At 43.7% G+C, this 22107-nt stretch overlaps 1 protein-coding gene across 1 annotated transcript; it reads left to right on the top strand.

Annotated features, from left to right (window-relative positions):
• Window positions 1-2693: 2693 nt before the first annotated feature.
• Window positions 2694-19894, top strand: LOC115207663 (interferon-induced GTP-binding protein Mx1). The gene is made up of 12 exons (XM_029774981.1): window positions 2694-3065; window positions 15945-16082; window positions 16287-16441; window positions 16566-16704; window positions 16791-16989; window positions 17130-17208; window positions 17306-17428; window positions 17660-17801; window positions 17979-18137; window positions 18330-18406; window positions 18557-18805; window positions 19155-19894. The coding sequence occupies exons 1-12, from the start codon at window positions 2876-2878 to the stop codon at window positions 19377-19379; spliced, it is 1875 nt and encodes a 624-aa protein (XP_029630841.1). The 5' UTR covers window positions 2694-2875; the 3' UTR covers window positions 19380-19894.
• The last annotated feature ends 2213 nt before the right edge of the window (window positions 19895-22107 follow it).

The following is a 22107-nucleotide window of genomic DNA, read 5'->3' as shown; positions in this document are numbered from 1 at the left end:
TGTGCAATGTTGTGTGCAATTTTTCCAACATCATGACATTTATTTGGAGTCTGTGACTCAAGTGGTTTGAAAGCTATTGATGTTTGAAAGTGCGAATATCCATTGAATATCCAACCTGAAACTGACTTTACCTCGGTCCTTATAGCAGGGATCATCAACTAAACTCAGCAAAAAAAAAAATGTCCTCTCACTGTCAACTGCGTTTAAATTCAGCAAACTTAACATGTGTAAATATTTGTATGAACATACCAATATTCAAAAACTGAGACATAAACTGAACAAGTTCCACAGACATGTAACTAACAGAAATGTAATAATGTGTCCCTGAACAAAGGGGGGGGGGAGTCAAAATCTAAAGTAACAGTCAGTATCTGGTGTGGCCACCAGCTGCATTAAGTACTGCAGTGCATCTCCTCCTCAAGGACTGCACCAGATTTGCCAGTTCTTGCTGTGAGATGTTACCCCACTCTTCCACCAAGGCACCTGCAAGTTCCCGGACATTTCTGGGGGGAATGGCCCTAGCCCTCACCCTCTGATCCAACAGGTCCCAGACGTGCTCAATGGGATTGTGATCCGGGCTCTTCGCTGGCCATGGCAAAACACTGACATTCCTGTCTTGCAGGAAATCATGCACAGAACGAGCAGTATGGCTGGTGGCATTGTAATGCTAGAGGGTCATGTCAGGATGAGCCTGCAGGAAGGGTACCACATGCGGGAGGAGGATGTCTTCCCTGTAACGCACTGCGTTGAGATTGCCTGCAATGACAACAAGCGCAGTCCGATGATGCTGTGACCCTCCACCTCCAAATCGATCCCGCTCCAGAGTACAGGCCTCGGTGTAACGCTCATTCCTTCGACGATACACGCGAATCAGACCATCACCCCAGGGGCAAAAATCTGATATCAACTTTGGAGGGGACAATTACATGAAATTTTCTCAAGAGCAATTCCTGAGGGGGACACCAAAAGTAGTGCTGTAACACATAGCCTACATTGTAATATGGTAAATGTATATTGAGGAACCAAAGAAATAAGGTGTTTGCCATACTCCTAACTACCGGTACCCAAAACAACACAACTAATCACAACAGCAATACCATTGCCTTTAACAAATCTTAGTTCAGTCACCAGTTTAAGTTGAGAGTGGGGGTATCAATGGCATTTTCCAATAATGCTCCTATTTTACAAGTCAAAAAAATTGAGAACCTTTCATAATGTTGCCAAACAAAGACTCAACAAACTTACCTGAAACTCCCTGTCTCTGCCAGTCTGTCCCTGCATATCTGTCCCCAACTCTGCTGTCTGTGTGCCATCTGTTGCCTGCTCTGCCTAATGACATCATTGTGAAACATTTCCATTAGAATTTCATTTCTTTCTTATGAACATTTTATCAAGTAGTCTTTGAGATATTAGGCTACTAGGGTTCTTACTTTGCGTTTTGGTGTACTGAAAAATACTCTGATGTCCGTCTTTTATTTTTCTGCCATTTTTCTACATGGCTGGCTGGCTACACACACAGTGTGTGTAGGTTATTTACAGTAGGAGATGGGCTTCTATCATCTTATCTTCTATCATTCTATTTGGGCTTCGATCTAAAAGGTAGCTAGCAAATGTGAAACGGATTAAAATGACAAGAGTTGACAGCTGTATGAGTTCACCATTTACACAACATATGCTGCAACCTTTTGTTTGTTTCATATTGGCTGGCTTCCAACAATAGCTGAATTTGCAAAGCTAGCGAGCACCAATTCCGTTTCAGTGGTGTTTGCTATAATCTTTGCTACCCGGGTTAAATAAAGGTGAAATAAAATAAATAAATAAAAGTTCCCTTGCAACAATTTTGCTTTTGCAACGAGACCATTAAATATATTTAAGACAATGGTAGAAGAGAGTGTAGTTCTGTTCAGTTTGGACTTCAGTTTATCGCTAACCTTATCACAGGGACTTTGAAGCACTAACTTACATCATCTGCATGCTGATCTTGGAATAAATTGACGATAGCAAAGATTCCATCTTTGACGACGCCACATAAATGGAATAGGTACTAGCTAGCTTAATAATTAATATTTGCGCGCTAGCTCTGCATATTCAGCTAGTGTGTGTGCGTGATTGACTGGATTAACCTCACGTCAGTTACGTTCATTGAGTGCCTTTCAGACAGTAGACACGACCCCTCTGTTACCTTGCCAACTAAAGAACTGGCAGTGGATCAAACCATTGTGAGGCAAAGGGTGGGGGGGTCGCAATCTTTTGAAACTTAAAAACGCGCTATTAAGTGTCTATAATCAGCACAATTGCTTTCATTGCATATTATTAATATTATTTAAATTACATAGTTATGTTTCAGTGATATATTGGGGGGGACAAATCATATTTTTCCCAGGATGGGGGGGTCATGTCCCCCCCGCCCGCCCCCCCCCCCGGGATTTCCGCCTCTGCATCACCCCTGGTGAGACAAAACCGCGACTCGTCAGTGAACAGCACTTTTTGCCAGTCCTGTCTGGTCCAGCGACGGTGGGTTTGTGCCCATAGGAGACGTTGTTGGGGAATCCTGCCCTATAGCCTCACCCCATCCTATGGCAGCATCCAGCTTCAGCACTAACTTTCAATTGAGACATGAAAGTGAAACATACCGTGTAAGATTCGATTCCCAGGAATGATACGCCCTCTGTTTTACAAAACCGGTTGTTACAAAAACGAGTCGAGTAAACACTCCCCCTCTCGGAGAAGGTACTGGAGCTGGAGGAGGGAATAGACTACTTTTGAAATATATGCATTGCCAATAATTTCATAACCTTTCAACATCCGCAGTGGGCATCAGATAACAGAACATCTTGCTTTTTATTTAAGTTTTATCACTAAATAATAATACACAATGAATAACACGCTGAACCAACATTACGAAGAGAAGGTACGGCCCTGTATCGACCTCATCGACTCCCTGCGCTCCCTTGGCGTAGAGAAGGACCTTGCGCTGCCAGCCATCGCGGTGATAGGGGACCAGAGTTCAGGGAAGAGCTCAGTGCTGGAGGCGCTATCTGGGGTGGCTTTGCCAAGGGGGAGTGGTGAGTGATAATTAGACCTGGACTCATGGATAGACGCACTGGCGTACTTGACACCCCCGCAGCCCCCGCTTATCGATGTGTTTTTTTAAATGTATTTAATAAATCATTTTTACAGTAACACTCCAAAAAGTCATTAATAACCTTATGTACTAGGAAGCTAAGTGTTTGTTTCTTGTGCTTCAGGAATGTGACTGAAAAATGAGTGGAGCTTACTTGTTTCTTGTGCTTCAGGAATGTGACTGAACAATGAGTGGAGCTTACTTAGCCCAATTCTTCTTAGTTTTAGAAGAGAAAACGATCTCTTAGTAGAAGCGACAGTTTCAGGGATGGTATAAACAGTTTGATTGCCGTAGCAACATCAGGGAAACTGGGCAGAGGGGAGTTGTGCTTCAAATAGACTACAGCAGTTCTGCAACATTAGTTCTGCATCTCATTCTACTTCATTGACGGTGTTGTAAACATAGAGGGAGTAAAATGTAGGCAAGCAATAAACATTTCGGAACAACTACTAGTCGAATAAGACATGGGAGTGATGATGAATTGTGTCAAAGAGATGTATTTATAGACTAATACAATCACTATATAAGTTCAAAGATGAAAAAGCCTGGGAGGAGAGATGACTAGAAACGATTCGGTTGACCGTTTTATGTGTGGATTAATTGTCGGAGTAGAGGACCTTGTGCATTTCAGGTAAAATAACAATTCAATGTTTATATCCCAGGACAAATTAGCTAGCAACAGCAAGCTAGCTAAATAGGACAAATTAGCTAGCAAGTGCAAGCTAACTAGCTAGATTGCCATACATGTTTAATGCATTTTGACCTGTCCCCAAATTAATGTCATTGGTTCAGAGTTTGTTTTGACATTTTAACCTGCGTGTCGTGATCATGTTTAGTGTAGGGGGACAAAATAAATGTATGCAAGATAGCGCACGATGGCGCTTGCGCGCAGCAGGTTTGGGTTCCATGTTAGGGTATTTTATGTTACCATTTTATTAAATGTTTATAAATAGCAGCTAAATACGGTATATAGCGATATATAGTAAACTGCATGATCAAACAATCCCAAGTAAACTAGTGTTTTGAGGGTGGACTGACTGTATTATTTGACATTAATAGACTGGTTTAACGCACAACTTTCTATCCAAGCTGGGAGAGAGCGCGAGGGCGGCTTATGTCATGCAGGTTCAGGTAGCCTATACAGGACAGTTGCGTAGCTATATATTGAACACAAAAAATGATTGGTAGCTGATTAGTATGCTGTTGCATCGAATATTTATTTTACAATCTGCAATGTTTGAATGTCCTACCTTACTGAAAAAGTAATTACATAATTGCTAACACTCTAAAAATGACATCATTGCGACACCGTGTATAGCTTTGTGAAATGTTAGACTTAACATGAGAAAATGATGACCAAATAGTCCTACCAATTAACATTTATTTATTAGCTAAAGAAAAGCTAAGACCTGGCACGACAGAAAGCCTATTATCAATTCGATAGGCATGCAGCAGCATAGATATGTAGTAATTCCAGCACCATGGACAGCGATCAGTAGTCTATACCATTTATTTTATTTTATTTCAAGGGAGGTGTGGGGGGCCGTACTCCAACTTTGCAGGTGTCCAGAGAAACTGCTTTATGCCAGTGTGTAGATGTAACATAGTAAACGTAAATCCGGGACATTGCAATTAGTATGATATGGTATGTATGAATTTGTGAACGCCCATTATCCATTTCATATGATACTTTTGGTCATGTAGTGTGTATGTACACCTGCTCGTCGAACATCTCATTCCAAAATCATGGGCATTAATATGGAGTTGGTCCCTATAACAGCCTCCACTCTTCTGGAAAGGCTTTCCACTAGATGTTGGAACATTGCTGCGACGACTTGCTTCCATTCAGCCACAAGAGCATTCGCGAGGACGGGCACTGATGTTGGCCGATTATGCCTGGCTTGCAGTCAGCGTTCCAATTCATCCAAAAGGTGTTCGATGGGTTTGAAGTCAGGGCTCTGTGCAGGCCAGTCAAGTTATTCTACACCGATCTCGACAAACCATTTCTGTATGGACCTCGCTTTGTGCTCGGGGGCATTGTCATGCCCAAACTTGCCACAGAGTCGTCTACAATGTCATTGTATGCTGTAGCATTAAGATTTCCCTTCACTGGAACTAAGGGGCCTAGCCTGAACCATGAAAAACAGTCCCAGACCATTATTCCTCCTCCACCAAACTTTACAGTTGGCACTGTGAATTGGGCAGGCAGCGTTATCCTGGCATCCGTCAAACCCAGATTCGTCTGTCGGACTGCCATATGGTGAAGTGTGATTCATCACTCCAGAGAATGCGTTTTCACTGCTCCAGAGTCCAATGGCAGCGAGCTTTACACCACTCCAATCGACGTTTGGCATTATTCATGGTGATCTTAGGCTTGTGTGCGCCTGCTCAGCCATGGAAGCCCATATCATAAAGCTTCTGATGAAGAGTTCTTGTGCTGACGTTGCTTCCAGAGGCAGTTTGGAACTTGGTAGTGAGCGTTGCAACCGAGGACAGATGTTCCTAGACGTTTCCACTTCACAATAGCAGTAGTTACAGTTGACTGGGGCAGCTCTAGCAGGGCAGAAAATTGACGAACTGACTTGTTGGAAAGGTGGCATCCTATAACGTTGCCACATTGAAAGTCACTGAGCTCTTCAGTAAGTCCATTCTACTGCCAATGTTTGTCTATGGAGAGTGCATGGCGTTGTGCTTGATTTTATACACCTGTCAGAAATGGGTGTGGTTGAAATAGCCAAATCCACTAATTTGAATGGGTGTCCACATACTTTTGTATATATAGTTTATCTTACGAATTGCAATTCATACAGTATGTTACGAATTCCACCCTGACCAACCTCCCTATTGTTTTTGACTTACAGGTGGAATATGCAGAAAGCGCTGCGCCATTTACTGGCTGCTAAAATTCTAAGTTTGCCTAATTTCAGTTTGTGACAAAACAAGCAATGTATGGTGTAGAGAATCATTGAACCATCTAAACAACTGTGAAATATCTTTACAATATCCCAAAATATTGTATTTTCAGCTGTTTGAAGCTGGTGTTCAAAACCGAAAGTAAAAGATACAAAAACTAAAAAGGTGCAAAAACGGGAAGCATAGAAATAGTGCACTTTGAACAGATCTATTGCTTCTTAGACTTGCTTTCAATGAGAATGACAGAACTATAACTCACATTTCAATGTAAATTTGGTCAGGTTGCCCAAAAAGTTACATATGTAACCTTCTGTCTTGTGTAACCATGCCAAACGTCACAATTTCCTCAACTCACCTGTACCCCCCACATTGACTCGGTATCGGTACCCCTTGTATATAGCCTCGTTATTGTCATGTACATTTCTTGTGTTACTTTTTCATTGATTCGATTTTTATTTACTTTAGTTTATTTAGTAAATATTTTATTTACTCTATTTCTTGAACTGCATTGTTGATTAAGGGCTTGTAAGTAAGCATTTCACGGTAAGGTCTACACCTGTTGTATTCTGCACATGTGACAAATTCAATTTGATTTGATATCATACTAATTTGAGTGTCCGGGATATACCTTTACTATGTAGTTTAGCTACTAAATAGTCCTGTGTGGCACAGTTGGTAGAGCATAGCACTTTTATCGGCAGGTTTGTGGGTTTGATTCCTACGGGGGACCAGTACGAAAAAAATAGTGATGCACCGATAATTACATTTTTGGCTGATTCCGATATTTTCCTTGCCAAAAAAACCCGACACCGATAACCGATATTTAACATTTTAGCAGCCTTAAAGCATTCTGGTAGAGTTAATAGTTAACACACACATGGACACAGCAGTCTAAAGCCCTGCATCTCAGTGCAAGAGGCGTCACTACAGTCCCTGATTCGAATCCAGGTTGTATCATATCCGGCCGTGATTGGGAGTTCCATAGGGCTGTGCACAATTGGTCCAGCGTCGTCCGGGTTTGGCCGGGGTTTGGCCGGGTAGGCCGTAATTGTAAATAAGAATTTGTTCTTAACTGACTTGCCTAGTTAAATAAAGGTTACACACACACACACACACACACACACACACACACACCACACTGACCAAAAAGTTATTTTGTTGGCATTTACGTATGTCCCCATTACCAGTAAAACATAATCAAAATCTATTTCTTTCACTTACTTGCTGTGCTGTTCATTGTTCATTTGTTCAGTCGTTTCATTCTCAACCAGGATTTATATGGAATGCCGTTTGGGTCTTTGCTATGGGACGCCATTTGGGTCTTTGCGTGTCAAAAAAGGTACTATTTAACACTATTTGACGTGTCATATAAGCTTGTTAACCAATCAGGACCGGAATATGACTACACGTCACATAATAATTTAACGCATTCATAATTGTTTTACATAGTTATTGCACATTGATTACACTATCACTCGTATTTCATATGTCACAACGATTCATCGATACATATGCTAGTGTAACCGATGTGAAATGGCTAGTTAGTTAGCGGTGGTGCGCGCTAATAGCGTTTCAATCAGTGACGTCACTCGCTCTGAGACTTGAAGTAGGGTTTCCCCTTGCGTCGCAAGGGCCGCTGCTTTTGTGGCGCGATGGGTAACGATGCTTCGTGGGGTGTCAGTTGTTGATGTGTGCAAGGGTCCCTGGTTCGAGCCCGGGTTGGGGCGAAGAGAGGGACGGAACCTACACTGTTACACTACATTGCTGGTAAAATTGTCTTGCGCACCTACAGTGCTGTTCATTAAAAAAAAGCTAGCTAGCTCATGGATGCTAACAATGTTCTTCCCCAAAAACATAGCAAAACGACATAATCTGTTTCAGTAGCTATATAGTTAGCTAGCTAACTATATAGCTAGGTGTCATCATCTAAAATCACCCTAACAGTTTTTATTTAACCCATCGGACCCATCTATGTGTAGCTAGCCTCAATTAAGGATTAGCCACAATAGTGGACTTTGCGGTTAGCCTTCAAAATAAAGTTATGGCATAATTCCACTATTTGTATTCATTTGCATCACTGTCAATGACATAATTTTATTTTGAAGGCAAACCGCAAATTCCACTATTGTGCCTAATCCTTATTGTGGCTACCTTCACAACACATAACCCGGTCTGGTCGAGCCTGACTAGCCAGATGAAGCTAGCTGGCTGCTTATAACAGGGTTAAGTAGTTGGATAGCTATTTATTTTCATGAACTGAAGTTCAGTTTCAATAGGCGAACAACAAGTGGCAACCTAGCTAATACTTACACAAGGATTCCTAAACCATTGCTAAGAATAATGAAAATGACTACAGTTTCTACTGGTCATTGTTTTCAGGCTGGTTGTATTGGTGCTAGCTAACGTTAGGTAATACCAAGCTAAAGCTAGCTACCCCAGAAGTTGCGGTCGGACAAATTATGCTTTATTACCAACGTGGTATTGTAAACACATTGTTCGTGGCCGGTGTTTGCTTGTTTGCAAACTTTTTTGTACAGCTTTGACAGTGCTACTGTATATTTTTTGACACGCAAAGACCCAAATGGCGTCCCATAGTATGTATGTTGTGAAGCTAATAGTATTGACACTATTGCTGTGTAACTCCGGTAGGGCAACATCTGAAAAATAGCGCACTTGGTAGTGTGTACCGGTGCTCGACCAGTTGGCGAAAGCCAACATCCTCCCACGACAGAGAATGGTTGATTGTCAAGGGCAACGAATTCCATTATCTTGGCTTTAATGGATTTCGCCTTTTGAGTTGTCTCGCTGAAATGTTGTTACTCTTTCAAATGACTGCTTGATCCACACAGCAGACATTGTGGACCAGTTTAGTAATGCTGGTTGCACGTGTAGCGCTAAATTTTACGTGGCGTCATTACGTCATGTACCTACGTTATATAGGTATGCACATCAGCTTTGACATCGGTTTTGCACATCAGCGTTAAACTAGACATCTGCCGATACCGATGTTGACATTTTTAGCTAATATCGGCTAATTCCGATATGTTCACCGATATATTGTGCATCCCTAGAAAAATCTATTAAAAAGTATGCACTTGCTACTGTAAATTGCTCTGAATAAGAGTGTCTGCTAAAATGTAAATATGAGACCATGCTGGATAGTTCATGAAACTGAGATCATGATTATTGTTCTCTATGATAAGGAGGGGAATGTAGATCGTTGTCTGTTTGATTTTGTGGATCGGTGTCCGTTCGAAAGTTGTAATTATATTTATTATATTCTATATTATTATTATTTTATTATATATATAATTCTATTATAATTATAAATATTACTATAGTAATTCATTGAAATGTGTGAGCCACCAGAGAGGAAGAGGCGAGGCAAGAGGGATGCCTAGGCCTAAAATCTGTCTTCTCCAGTAGGTGGCGATTTTGTATAGAGGTCAATGAAAATGTGGTTAACAAAAATGGAATAGCTTATTCAGTATGCGTGGCTTATTTGATAGAATATACGTTTTGTGTGCATAGATTGTTAGGAGTGTACTGATAAGTAGGACACATGACATCCCGGCAACTAAGAAAAAAACTTTATTTTGGAATTGCACCCATCACACGCATATCTGCCCTCTTGGCTAGAAGTAATTGCCTTAATTTTGCTGGTCCCATGAGGTCCATAATAAATACAAATAGAAAATGGTCCCACCCAATAATGTATATAAACTTTGGATTGCTGATGCCATGTAGCCTATTGGCCATTGAGAGGCTTGAAGCCACTGGTCAGTCAGCCATATTGGCACTCCTCCATAGGAATGAATGGAATTCTACAGTATTTCCAGTATTTCAATTAAATGTTTCAAGGACAAAATTTTATGTAAAAAAAAACAATAGTTGTGGGACTGTAGCATTAGTAAAAAAAAGGTTTTTTCTTTATTTATACTATTTTCAACATTGTAGAATAATAGTGAAGACATCAAAACTATGAAATAACACATACGGAATCATGTAGTAACCAAAAAAGTGTTAAACAAATCAAAATATATTTTATATTTGAGATTCAAATGAAAGTAGACACCCTTTGCCTTGATGACAGCTTTGCACACTCTTGGCATTCTGTCAACCAGCTTCACCTGTAATACTTTTGCAACAGTCTTGAAGGAGTCCCCACATATGCTGAGCACTTGTTGGCTGCTTTTCCTTCACTCTGCGGTCCAACTCATCCAAAACCATCTCAATTGGGTTGAGGTAGGGTGATTGTGGAGGCCAGGTCTTCTGATGCAGCACTCCATCAGTCCCATTCTTGGTCAAGTAGCCATTACACAGCCTGGAGGTGTGTTGGGTCATTGTCCTGTTGAAAAACAAATGAGAGTCCTACTAAGCCCAAACCAGATAGCATGGCGTAATGCTGCAGAATGGGGTGGTAGCTATGCTGGTTAAGTGTGCCTTGAATTGTAAATAAATCACAGACAGTGTCACTAGCAAAGGACCCCCACACCATCACACTTCTTCCTCCATGCTTCACGGTGGGAACCACATATGCGGAGATCATCCGTTTACCTACTCTGTGTCTCAAATTTGGACCAAAGGACAGATTTCCACCGGTCTAATGTCCATTGCTAGTGTTTCTTGGCCCTTCTTTTTATTGGTGTCTTTAAGTAGTGGTTTCTTTGCAGCAATTCGACCATGAAGGCCTGTTCCACGCAGTCTCCTCTGAACAGTTGATGTTAAGATGTGTCTGTTACTTGAACTCTTTGAAGCATTTATTTGGGCTGCAGTTTCTAATGAATTTATCCTCTGCAGCAGAGGTAACTATCGGTCTTTCTTTCCTGTGCCGGTCCTCATGAGAGCCAATTTCATTTTAGCGCTTGATGGTTTTTGTGACTGCACTTGAAGAAACTTTCAAAGATCTTGACATTTTCCAGATTGACTGACCTTCAAACTTTTAAGTTATATTATGTGAGCAAAACAAACATATCTAAAATAAAAAAATATAAAATCATTTTCCTTAAAGTATGTAAATATATATATATACTTTTAAAATATATTATGTGAGCTAAACATACTAATCTAAAATAAAAATTTTATAAAAACATTATATATATATATATATATATATATATATATATATATATATATATATATACTTTAAGGAAAATGTTTTTCTCTTTTTTTACATTTTAGATTTGTATGTTTAGCTCACATAATATAATTTAAAGTATGCATTAAGGTGTCTGTAATAGAATAAACGTGTCAAAAATGAATGTAGACATGAATAAATGAATTTCTATAGTTTCCAAAATCTTTTTTTACCATGGAGGAGAAGTAGCAAGATGGCTGCGTGGTAACTTCAATACAGCACCCTCTGTCAGTCATTGTGGGTTTATACACATCATTGGTCCCACTGATCTTGCCTCCTCCACTGAGGTATAATAAGAACTGGAGACTGCGTCCGCTTGTTGTTTTCAAGGTAATCTACTCAAGTTTGCATAGGCCGATTCATGGACCCTCTATACCCGGGTTGCCACCGGTTTATAAGGACCAACATCACATGCGCACTAACACTCAGTGCATACAGGGTGCAGAGCGCGCAGCGACGAAGACTAAAGGGGTTATTAGGATATTAACATTTTATATTCATGCTCTGAGATCATGACCCCAGCTAGCCCGGGGAAGTGCTGGTCGGCTTATTTAGCTGTCCACATGCTCTGACAGAGTTGCTGGAGAATGTTCGCTCGATACTGCTGTCTGTTCAGTGTGCACTGAGTGCTAGTGCGCAGGCTTCTTAATCCCAGTAAGAAAGATGGCAGCAACCACGAAACAGTGTATGTGAATGTGAGTAGATTACATTGAAAACAAAGCTTGGCCATCGTGGAGGCAGTCTCTAGTTCTTATTATGCCTCAGTGCATGACATAGAGAACAGGGAGTGGATTACCTAAAGATACTAGTACCCAGGCTAACTGCTTTCCATTTTTGAAGACATTTATTTTCATTGTTAGAGATGCCACTTGACCACCTAACCCAAACCCTTACCCTAAACCATGTGCGTATCCTTACCCCAATCCCACCCCTTACCCTAAACAGGGTTCATATCCTTACCCCAATCCCACCCCTTACCCTAAACAGGGTTCATATCCTTACCCCAATCCCACCCCTTACCCTAAACAGGGTTCATATCCTTACCCCAATCCCACCCCTTACCCTAAACAGGGCTCATATCCTTACCCCAATCCCACCCCTTACCCTAAACAGGGTTCATATCCTTACCCCAATCCCACCCCTTACCCTAAACAGGGTTCATATCCTTACCCCAATCCCACCCCTTACCCTAAACAGGGTTCATATCCTTACCCCAATCCCACCCCTTACCCTAAACAGGGTTCATATCCTTACCCCAATCCCACCCCTTACCCTAAACAGGGTTCATATCCTTACCCCAATCCCACCCCTTACCCTAAACAGGGTTCATATCCTTACCCCAATCCCACCCCTTACCCTAAACAGGGTTCATATCTGTATGGTTGCATCATTTGTGGGAGACGACATGTTTACTGTTGCCTTGTTTATTTATAAATATCAGTCTCAAATAGGTTGAAAAAGCCTATATTGCCTATATTGATTTGATTATCATTTGATCTCTAATTTCACTTGGTAATTAAATATTGGACAATTTAATTTTCATTAAAAGTAATTTATTTCTGGTTGCTTTAGTTGATGTATTAGCGTAGCCTCTTCTGTAGCTTGTCAACTATGTGTCTGTCGATCCCGGTTCTCTCCACTCTGCACAGGCCATACAAACGCTTCACACCGCGTGGCCGCTGCCACTCTAACCTGGTGGTCCCAGCGCGCACGACCCACGTGGAGTTCCAGGTCTCCGGCAGCCTCTGGAACTGCCGGTCTGCGGCCAACAAGGCTGAGTTCATCTCAGCCTATGCTACCCTCCAGTCCCTAGACTTCCTGGCGCTGACGGAAACATGGATCACCACAGATAACACTGCTACTCCTACTGCTCTCTCCTCGTCTGGCCACGTGTTCTCGCATACCCCTAGAGCATCGAGCCAGCGGGGTGGTGGCACTGGAATCCTCATCTCTCCCAAGTGGACATTCTCTCTTTCTCCCCTGACCCATCTGTCTATCTCCTCATTTGAATTCCATGCTGTCACAGTTACCAGCCCTTTCAAGCTTAACATCCTCATCATTTATCGCCCTCCAGGTTCCCTTGGAGAGTTCATCAATGAGCTTGACGCCTTGATAAGTTCCTTCCCTGAGGATGGCTCACCTCTCACAGTTCTGGGTGACTTTAACCTCCCCACGTCTACCTTCGACTCATTCCTCTCTGCCTCCTTCTTTCCACTCCTCTCCTCTTTTGACCTCACCCTCTCACCTTCCCCCCCTACTCACAAGGCAGGCAATACGCTTGACCTCATCTTTACTAGATGCTGTTCTTCCACTAATCTCATTGCAACTCCTCTCCAAGTCTCCGACCACTACCTTGTATCCTTTTCCCTCTCGCTCTCATCAAAAACTTCTCACTCTGCCCCTACTCGGATGGTATTGCGCCGTCCCAACCTTCGCTCTCTCTCTCCTGCTACTCTCTCCTCTTCCATCCTATCATCTCTTCCCTCTGCTCAAACCTTCTCCAACCTATCTCCTGATTTTGCCTCCTCAACCCTCCTCTCCTCCCTCTCTGCATCCTTTGATTTTCTCTGTCCCCTATCCTCCAGGCCGGCTCGGTCCTCCCCTCCTGCTCCGTGGCTCGACGACTCACTGCGAGCTCACAGAACAGGGCTCCGGGCAGCCGAGCGGAAATGGAGGAAAACTCGCCTCCCTGCGGACCTCGCATCCTTTCACTCCCTCCTCTCTACATTTTCCTCTTCTGTCTCTGCTGCTAAAGCCACTTTCTACCACTCTAAATTCCAAGCATCTGCCTCTAACCCTAGGAAGCTTTTTGCTACCTTCTCCTCCCTCCTGAATCCTCCTCCCCCTCCCCCCCCCCCCCCCTCCTCCCTCACTGCGGATGACTTCGTCAACCATTTTGAAAAGAAGGTTGACGACATCCGATCCTCGTTTGCTAAGTCAAGCGACACCGCTGGTCCTGCTCACACTGCCCTACCCTGTGCTTTGACCTCTTTCTCCCCTCTCTCTCCAGATGAAATCTCGCGTCTTGTGACGGCCGGCCGCCCAACAACCTGCCCACTTGACCCTATCCCCTCCTCTCTTCTCCAGACCATTTCCGGAGACCTTCTCCCCTACCTCACCTCGCTCATCAACTCATCCTTGACCGCTGGCTACGTCCCTTCCGTCTTCAAGAGAGCGAGAGTTGCACCCCTTCTGAAAAAACCTACACTCGATCCCTCCGATGTCAACAACTACAGACCAGTATCCCTTCTTTCTTTTCTCTCCAAAACTCTTGAACGTGCCGTCCTTGGCCAGCTCTCCTGCTATCTCTCTCAGAACGACCTTCTTGATCCTAATCAGTCAGGTTTCAAGACTGGGCATTCAACTGAGACTGCTCTTCTCTGTGTCACGGAGGCTCTCCGCACTGCTAAAGCTAACTCTCTCTCCTCTGCTCTCATCCTTCTAGACCTATCTGCTGCCTTTGATACTGTGAACCATCAGATCCTCCTCTCCACCCTCTCCGAGCTGGGCATCTCCGGCGCGGCCCACGCTTGGATTGCGTCCTACCTGACAGGTCGCTCCTACCAGGTGGCGTGGCGAGAAGCTGTCTCCGCACCACGTGCTCTCACCACTGGTGTCCCCCAGGGCTCTGTTCTAGGCCCTCTCCTATTCTCGCTATACACCAAGTCACTTGGCTCTGTCATATCCTCACACGGTCTCTCCTATCATTGCTATGCAGACGACACACAATTAATCTTCTCCTTTCCCCCTTCTGACAACCAGGTGGCGAATCGCATCTCTGCATGTCTGGCAGACATATCAGTGTGGATGACGGATCACCACCTCAAGCTGAACCTCGGCAAGACGGAGCTGCTCTTCCTCCCGGGGAAGGACTGCCCGTTCCGTGATCTCGCCATCACGGTTGACAACTCCCTTGTGTCCTCCTCCCAGAGTGCTAAGAACCTTGGCGTGATCCTGGACAACACCCTGTCGTTCTCCACTAACATCAAGGCGGTGACCCGATCCTGTAGGTTCATGCTCTACAACATTCGCAGAGTACGACCCTGCCTCACACAGGAAGCGGCACAGGTCCTAATCCAGGCACTTGTCATCTCCCGTCTGGATTACTGCAACTCGCTGTTGGCTGGGCTCCCTGCCTGTGCCATCAAACCCCTACAACTCATCCAGAACGCCGCAGCCCGTCTGGTGTTCAACCTTCCCAAGTTCTCTCACGTCACCCCGCTCCTCCGCTCTCTCCACTGGCTTCCAGTTGAAGCTCGCATCCGCTACAAGACCATGGTGCTTGCCTACGGAGCTGTGAGGGGAACGGCACCTCCGTACCTTCAGGCTCTGATCAGGCCCTACACCCAAACAAGGGCACTGCGTTCATCCACCTCTGGCCTGCTCGCCTCCCTACCTCTGAGGAAGCCCAGTCAAAACTGTTCGCCGCTCTGGCACCCCAATGGTGGAACAATCTCCCTCACGATGCCAGGACAGCGGAGTCAATCACCACCTTCCGGAGACACCTGAAACCCCACCTCTTTAAGGAATACCTGGGATAGGATAAAGTAATCCTTCTAACCCCCCCCCCCCCCCCTTTAAAGGATTTAGATGCACTATTGTAAAGTGTTTGTTCTACTGGATATTATAGGTGAATGCACCAACTTGTAAGTCGCTCTGGATAAGAGCGTCTGCTAAATGACTTAAATGTAAATGTAAATGTATGGGCTTTTGTACAGTTTCATTTGATCCCACTCTCTCTAACTCCTCCTCCTCTGTCAACTCTGACAGGTATTGTAACACGATGCCCTCTCGAGCTGAAGATGAAGAGGAAGAAAGAAGGAGAGGAATGGCACGGAAAAATCAGCTACCAAGACCATGAGGAGGAGATTGAGGACCCCTCTGATGTGGAGAAGAAAATTCGTGAAGGTGTGGTCATTGGTCTGCTGATCATGGCAAAGAAGAAAGTCTCTAAAGTCTTATCTATGTTCTCTACTCCATAAGAGAGCACACCCATAAGTATTAAATACCTAAATGCCAATAAAAAGATAACTTGATCCACTTTACTATTGTGCTGTTGGAACCCTGGTGGTTTTTAGCAACGGTGTTCTGTATTCTTATTCCTCCCTCCAGCCCAGGATGAAATGGCAGGTGTGGGGGTGGGTATCAGTGATGACCTCATCAGCCTGGAGATTGGCTCCCCAGACGTCCCAGACCTCACACTCATCGACCTGCCAGGCATCGCCCGGGTAGCTGTCAAGGGTCAACCTGAGAACATTGGTGAACAGGTATACCCTTCCACCCCACCCCCAATGTTAGTGGGAAAACACTGTGCATTTTTAACCCCAGTTTTAGAACAGAAACCAAGTCCCCCCACAACATGTTATGTATAATAATTTTTGACATTTTCAGATTAAGAGACTGATACGGAAATTCATCATGAAGCAAGAAACAATCAATTTGGTGGTTGTGCCATGCAACGTTGACATTGCAACCACAGAGGCTTTGAAGATGGCACAAGAGGTGGACCCTGAAGGGGAAAGGACATTAGGTATTCCCCCTTTTATTATTCACTAAACTATTATCGACCATGTTGACTTTAATGAGTTAGACTTGTGTGTGTTTCCCATTGAACAGGCATCCTGACCAAGCCTGACCTGGTAGACAAAGGCACAGAAGAGACGGTGGTGGACATAGTTCATAATGAGGTTATCCACCTGACTAAGGGCTACATGATAGTCAAGTGCAGGGGCCAGAAGGAGATCATGGAGCGAGTCTCACTGACCGAGGCCACAGAGAGGGAGAAGGCTTTCTTCAAAGAGCACGCTCATCTCAGGTTGGTCCTCTTGGCTGATGTGTGCCTCAGATTTGATACAATACGATCTATTTTATAGATTTTTCAATAAAGTTTGTACCTGTGTGGTAACCAAACTATTTGTGAAGTTGTGAGAAAAATAAATGCTGTCATTTGTGCAGCACACTATATGATGAGGGCCATGCCACCATCCCTAAACTGGCAGAGAAATTAACTATTGAACTGGTGCATCATATTGAGGTATATTCTTCTTCCATTACATGTTACTGCACAACATCCTATACATTTGTTACTGAGTGACTGTTGCCATAACCCATGATTGCGTTGTGCCCTTTAGAAATCCCTGCCTCGTCTAGAAGAGCAGATTGAGGCAAAGCTGGCAGAGACACATGCCGAGCTGGAAAGATATGGTACCGGGCCACCTGAGGACTCGGCAGAGAGGCTGTATTTCCTAATTGATGTGAGTCCCCCAGCCTGCAACCCCCAGATTATTTAGTTACCCTCTCTTTCACTCTGCTTTGGCCTTGACCCTTGACACAAATTCACAACAGCCATTTTAGTGTTTGTTAGGAAAATTGGACAATTCTGGAAATAATTTGAAAGTTGATAACATTTTATATCCATAGCTTTTTCTCTTTCTATCCATCGATCCCTCTCCATGTATCAAACAACTTATTTGTCTGTGTTTCAGAAAGTGACTGCATTCACCCAGGATGCCATTAACCTGAGCACTGGGGAGGAGCTGAAAAGCGGAGTTCGTCTCAACGTCTTTTCCACACTCAGAAAAGAGTTTGGGAAGTGGAAGTTACACCTGGATCGCTCTGGAGAAAACTGTCAGTATACTATTATCACACACCCATCGAAAACAGTGGCTCATTTCAGCGAGCTAGATAACAAATAATAGCTATATGAATTGAGATTTCTGTACCAAATTTGTATTCAGCATGGAAGGCTTATACACTTGCTTATTTAGTGTAATGCAACATAATGACATCCTTTGTATATTGCAGTTAACCAGAGGATCGAGGGAGAAGTGGCTGATTATGAGAAGACGTACCGTGGAAGGGAGCTCCCAGGGTTCATCAACTACAAGACCTTTGAGGTGATGGTGAAAGACCAGATCAAACAACTGGAGGAACCAGCAGTCAAGAAACTAAAGGAGATTTCAGGTACAGTACATGTTTGAGAAGGTTCTTTTTTTTACCTATACTAAAACCCAGTTAGTGTTTTTATTTAATATGGGGGCCCTATTTGCCAAACTATGAAGCCAAAATGATTTATGTATATTTTCCATCCAAGAATGTAATCTATCTTTGAGTCCAGTGTCACAGTGATGTTCTGGTGTTTCTTCCCTTCTCTAGATGCCGTTAGGAAGGTGTTCTTACTGCTGGCTCAGAGCAGCTTCATTGGATTTCCTAACCTCCTGAAATCAGCAAAGGTATATCTCACACCATGCAATATTAATGTCACCATTTATCCCTGATATTCCCACAGTTGGTCATCAACCTGTATGTGAATGAGATGGCTGACATGCACCAACTACATTTATCCCCTGTTGAATGACTGAGTTGTGTTTTGTTAACTACAGACAAAGATTGAGGCCATTAAGCAGGTGAATGAGTCTACGGCTGAGTCCATGTTGAGGACTCAGTTCAAGATGGAGCTGATAGTGTACACACAGGACAGCACCTACAGCCACAGTCTGAGTGAGAGGAAGAGGGAGGAGGAGGAGGAGGACGAAGACCAATCCTTTTCTGAGATAAGGAGTACGATCTTTTGCACAGACAACCATGCCACCTTACAGGAGATGATGCTGCATCTCAAGTCATATTACTGGGTAAGTACTGTGTAAATCACCATCTTAGATGCTGGCCTAACACCCTAAACAAGAACCTACCTGTATTTCCACTAGCTCTTTAGACTAGGGATGAGAGGGCACTAACTCAGAGATTGAATGGAACTGCTGACTCTTAAACTAATTTCTTCACCAATTCCCTGAAAGCTAGATTATATTAGTGCATGTAAATGTACTATAACATTATACAATTCAGAGTGTGTGTGAACCATCCATTGTCAGGGAACTAAAACTTGAATTGGACAAAAGGGATGTTAGATCACTATATCTATTGATGTCTGTCATTTTAATAATAGGTGTTTTGTCTTGTCTGTCTCTTTATCTTTGCCAGATTGCCAGTCAGCGTTTGGCTGATCAGATTCCCATGGTGATCCGCTACCTGGTTCTGCAGGAGTTTGCTTCCCAGCTGCATAGGGAGATGCTTCAGACTCTGCAGGAGAAGGACAACAACGAGCAGCTGCTGAAGGAGGACTTCGACATCGGCAGCAAGAGGGCTGCACTGCAGAGCAAGCTCAAACGTCTGATGAAGGCACGCAACTACCTAGTGGAGTTCTAGTATGGACAGCTGCTTGTTAACATTTAGGATGGTCTTGACTAATGCCAGATGGATTGGTCAATGGAAGTAGACCTACGGGTGTGTTGCAGTGGGGTTTGGTGTAGATTCTGTGATCTCAGTTCATTACATAGTAAATATAATAGAAGTTACTATGCAATCAAGTTCTTTGTTATCCTTTTTTGTTGATAATATTAAACTCAAATGCCTGATGAACGCAAGCAGCTAGCCTGTCAGGTGGAGTGGGAACCTGCCTGATAACATTTGGGAACAGAGAAGAAAGTGCAATCATTTTATTGTTAGGCAATATATAACTTGTGGTTTATATTTCTGCAAAGTCACTTTTTATTGTTATGGTGTCACCTTTTTAACATGTCTGGATGGTGGGCCTATGGACCGCTGAACATCAACTAATGGCCTCACAGTTTGGGTTGATCTATGTTAAACCAAGTTGTATTTTTTTATAATTTCTTTAAAAACATTTAAGCCAAATTAAAAATGTGTGAAGAAAAAAAACACATGTTGAACTGTCAAATTTTAATGCGCTCTATATGAGGCCTCTCAATCTGAAGTAGAAATGTTCTGGTGAAACAGGTCCATCTACTGGTCTAGCCTAGGAATGACGCCATGACTCACCCGTCGTTTTGTGCCCATTAAAGGAAAATGAGTCGAGTGCTGAGGAGTGTTTCTATCTGTAATAAAGCCCTTTTGTGGGGAAAAACACATTCTGATTGACTGGGCCTGGCTCCCTAGTGGGTGGAGGCCCACCCAAGGCTGCACCCCTGCCCAGTACATTTTCAAAATTAGTCCCTGGCTGTCATCAAATCAAAGTTTATTGGTCACATACCCTGAATACAGGAAGTAAACGTTGTAGCGAAATGTTCTCCTCAAAACTGAAATCAAATCAAATGTATTTATATAGCCCTTCTTATATCAGCTGATATCTCAAAGTGCTGTACAGAAACCCAGCCTAAAACCCCAAACAGCAAGCAATGCAGGTGTAGAAGCACGGTGGCTAGGAAAAACTCCCTAGAAAGGCCAAAACCTAGGAAGAAACCTAGAGGAACCAGGCTATGAGGGGTGGCCAGTCCTCTTCTGGCTGTGCCGGGTGGAGATTATAACAGAACATGGCCAAGATGTTCAAATGTTCATAAATGACCAGCATGGTCAAATAATAATAATCATAGTAGTTGTCGAGGGTGCAACAAGTCAGCAACTCAAGAGTAAATGTCAGTTGGGTTTTTCATAGCCAATCTTTGAGAGTATCTCTATCGCTCCTGCGATCTCTAGAGAGTTGAAAACAGCAGGTCTGGGGCAGGTAGCACGTCCGGTGAACAGGTCAGGGTTCCATAGCTGCAGGCAGAACAGTTGAAACTGGAGCAGCAGCATGGCCAGGTGGACTGGGGACAGCAAGGAGTCATCATGCCAGGTAGTCCTGAGGCATGGTCCTAGGGCTCAGGTCCTCCGAGAGAGAGAAAGAAAGAAAGAGAGAAAGAGAGAATTAGAGAGATGTCACGTCCTGGCCAGTATAAGGGTTAATTAGTATTGTAGTTTGGTCAGGACGTGGCAGAGGGTATTTGTTTTATGTGGTTCTGGGTGTTGTATGAGTTAGGAGGGCATTTGATTTAGTATTCCGGGGTTTTGGGCACTGGGTGAGTTTCATGAATTCAATGTTGAGTCTAGTGTGTCTGTTTCTATGTTTGGATTCATTGGGGTTGGGACTCTCAATTGAAGGCAGGTGTTGTCTATTTGCCTTTGATTGAGAGTCCCATATATGTGGGTGTGTTTGTGTTTGTCTTTTGTGGGAGATTGTTCTGTGTTGAGCCTTAGGCTGTGCCAGACTGTTTTGTTGTTCGTGGTTTCGTTTTTTTTGTTATTTTTGTATGTTCATTTTGGAGTTTAATAAATGTTCAAAATGAACAACTGCATGCCTGCTGCGTTTTGGTCCTCCTTCACTGACGACAACCTTGACAAGAGAGCATATTTAAATTCACACAGGACACCAGATAAGACAAGAGAAATACTCCAGATGTAACAGACTGACCATAGCCCCCCGACACATAAACTACTGCAGCATAAATACTGGAGGCTGAGACAAGAGGGGTCAGGAGACACTGTGGCCCCATCCGATGATACCCCCGGACAGGGCCAAACAGGCAGGATATAACCCCACCCACTTTGCCAAAGCACAGCCCCCACACCACTATGGGGATATCTCCAACCACCAACTTACCATCCTGAGACAAGGCCGAGTATAGCCCACAAAGATCTCCGCCACGGCACAACCCAAGGGGGGGCACCAACCCAGACAGGAAGACCACGTCAGTGACTCAACCCACTCAAGTGACGCACCCCTCCTAGGGACGGCATGGACGAACACCAGTAAGCCAGTGACTCAGCCCCTGTAATAGGGTTAGAGGCAGAGAATCCCAGTGGAGAGAGGGGAACTGGCCACGCAGAGACAACAAGGGCGGTTCGTTGCTCCAGAGCCTTTCCGTTCACTTTCACACTCCTGGGCCAGACTACACTTAATCATAGGACCTACTGAAGAGATGAGTCTTCAGTAAAGACTTAAATGTTGAGACTGAGTCTGTGTCTCACATGGGTAGGCAGACCATTCCATAAAAATGGAGCTCTATAGGAGAAAGCCCTGCCTCCAGCTGTTTGCTTAGAAATTCTAGGGACAATTAGGAGGCCTGTGTCTTGTGACCGTAGTGTATGTGTAGGTATG

The sequence above is a fragment of the Salmo trutta genome, chromosome 14 (assembly GCF_901001165.1).
Source record: "Salmo trutta chromosome 14, fSalTru1.1, whole genome shotgun sequence".
Taxonomy (NCBI): Eukaryota; Metazoa; Chordata; class Actinopteri; order Salmoniformes; family Salmonidae; genus Salmo; species Salmo trutta.
Note: the sequence above shows the minus strand (reverse complement) of the source record. Positions and strands in the feature narration are given on the sequence as shown.

What these genes read in the sequence shown, in the direction of transcription:
- LOC115207663 (XM_029774981.1), top strand. Translation starts at nt 2,876, where the DNA reads ATGAATAACACGCTGAACCAACATTACGAAGAGAAGGTACGGCCCTGT. An exon ending in GGCTTTGCCAAGGGGGAGTG is followed by an intron (nt 3,066 to 15,944) that starts GTGAGTGATAAT and finishes CAACTCTGACAG; the next exon opens with GTATTGTAACACGATGCCCT. An exon ending in TGAAGGGGAAAGGACATTAG is followed by an intron (nt 16,705 to 16,790) that starts GTATTCCCCCTT and finishes CCCATTGAACAG; the next exon opens with GCATCCTGACCAAGCCTGAC.